The sequence below is a fragment of the Cyprinodon variegatus genome, unplaced genomic scaffold (assembly GCF_000732505.1).
Source record: "Cyprinodon variegatus isolate N-32 unplaced genomic scaffold, C_variegatus-1.0 Scaffold524, whole genome shotgun sequence".
NCBI classification, from domain to species: domain Eukaryota; kingdom Metazoa; phylum Chordata; class Actinopteri; order Cyprinodontiformes; family Cyprinodontidae; genus Cyprinodon; species Cyprinodon variegatus.
The window spans coordinates 399,300-401,097 of NW_015150977.1; the positions used below are offsets into that span (position 1 = coordinate 399,300).

At 45.1% G+C, this 1,798-nt stretch overlaps 1 protein-coding gene across 2 annotated transcripts in view; it reads left to right on the forward strand.

Annotated features, from left to right (window-relative positions):
* myo5b (myosin VB) overlaps window positions 1–1,798 on the forward strand; it is a 63,159-nt gene that overhangs the window by 8,802 nt on the left and 52,559 nt on the right. Inside the window, exon 1 of one of the 2 annotated variants that reach the window (XM_015391088.1) lies at window positions 814–1,211. The exons of the other annotated variant lie outside the window; for it this stretch is intronic. Within the exon in view, the coding sequence (XP_015246574.1) occupies window positions 1,185–1,211 (27 nt within the window). The 5' untranslated portion in view covers window positions 814–1,184. Of the gene's footprint in view, window positions 1–813; window positions 1,212–1,798 lie in introns of those variants that run through there. 2 annotated transcript variants of the gene reach the window in all.

The following is a 1,798-nucleotide window of genomic DNA, read 5'->3' on the forward strand; positions in this document are numbered from 1 at the left end:
TTGCCGCCAATGAATACCGCCGAATCTGTCGATTCATCTTGTAGTGATGCGTCAAATGCAACGTAGATTGAATTTGGTATTGATGACGTGAAAAATAATAACGGTAACTCCATTGAAATGATTCAAAACTAAAGTAACGAGCCAATTTTTAAAAATGTAAGGAGTAGAAAGTACAGATATTTGTGTAAAAATGTGAGGAGTAGAAGTAAAAAGTCGCCATAAAAAAAGTAGTAAAGTAAAGTAAAAATATCAGAAAAACCTACTTGAGTACAGTAACGAAGTATTTGTACTTCGTTACTTCCCATCTCTGAAAATATGTGAATCAGGAAATTGTCTATAAACCAAACTGAACGATTGTTTTTCTCTACTTCAAAAAACACTTTAGATTTTCAAATGGGAAAATTTTCTATTTTTTATTTTTATTTAAAAATGTAATGTATAACATAGATGCATAAAAATCTCATTTTATTTCAGTGTTAAATTCTGTTTAAATTAACAGATTATAATTAAAAATGTCTCCGGACCTTTAGTGGTTGATAATTTTCTTTATTCGGACTTTATTCTGGTTTTTAATTGGTTACTCTGCTATAAAGTGTCTGTATGTCTTCTGTGGTGGTTCTGGGATCAGATGTAATGAAGTTGAGGAGCAGCAGCTTCTATCTGCTCCTTTAAGGCTCTGACCCATCAGAACCATCCTGCGACCCTCTGCGGGTCCCCGAGCCTCAGCTTGAACCGCTTCCATGTCTCTGCGCGTGCCCGTGTGCGGTTCAGCGCAGGTGCTTAATCGCGGCGCGCATCCAGTTGAAACCTGGCCAGGATCCAGGAAGCAGCCAATCAGAGAGCGGCTGGCAGGAAACACGGCGGTCAGGAAGAACCAGTCCGGACGGTTCTGTTTCACCACCTGCTGCCGCTACTGGTTCTACTGGCGGCTCGGTTCTGGTTCAGCTGGCCGGGAGAAGTTAGCTGGACCCGGAGAGGGAGGCGGTACCGACTGTGAGAGCAGCAGGGAGCACCTGCCCGCCTCCAGGAACTAAACTGATCCCAAAGGGAGCCGAAACTCCGGCGGACACCTGTTGTTGCTGCTTCCAGAACCGGAACCTGAGGGACCGGGACCGAACCGGACCGAGGTGGAGTCCTGATGGGGTTCAGAGGGCTGTAGACGGACTGAGGGACAGAGAGGAAGAATGTCTGTGAACGAGCTGTTCACCAAGGTGAGTCCCGGTTACCTGACCCACACCTGCCAAACACAACTCCCGACCCAATCAGAGGGAGAGCTGCTGCTGGAACCGGGTCCGCTCCGGTCCGGTGGGTCCGAACCTGGTTTTGATTCAGGTGGATTTTGAAGCTGAAGCTGTGATCCACCTGTTGCTGCTGCCTGAGTCTGATAAGTGTGTGTGTGTGTGTGTGTGGGGGGGGGGGTCATTACAGTTCTGATGGGTCCAACAGGTCAACGTTTACATACAGGGGCGGATTTAGGAAATTTGGGGCCCTAGGCAAAGACAGGCAGGGGGCCCTCTGAGAGGAAAACGGATAAAACTACGGAAGAGGATTAGGGACATTTGGAAAAAAAGTAAACTGATTTTTAAATATTATTTCAGTTTAATGTGGGGAAAAAAGTCAGAATTATGACTTTAATCTCAGAATTCTGACAGCTAACGAACATGTTAGCATCAAGCCGTAGCCATGTCTTTTTTTTTAGATTAGCTCTCTTGTTTTAATCACCTTCAGCTCTTCCATTAATCAAATATCACCACCAGGGACGGAAAAAGTCACCTAATTGCGTAATTTTCCACCAACG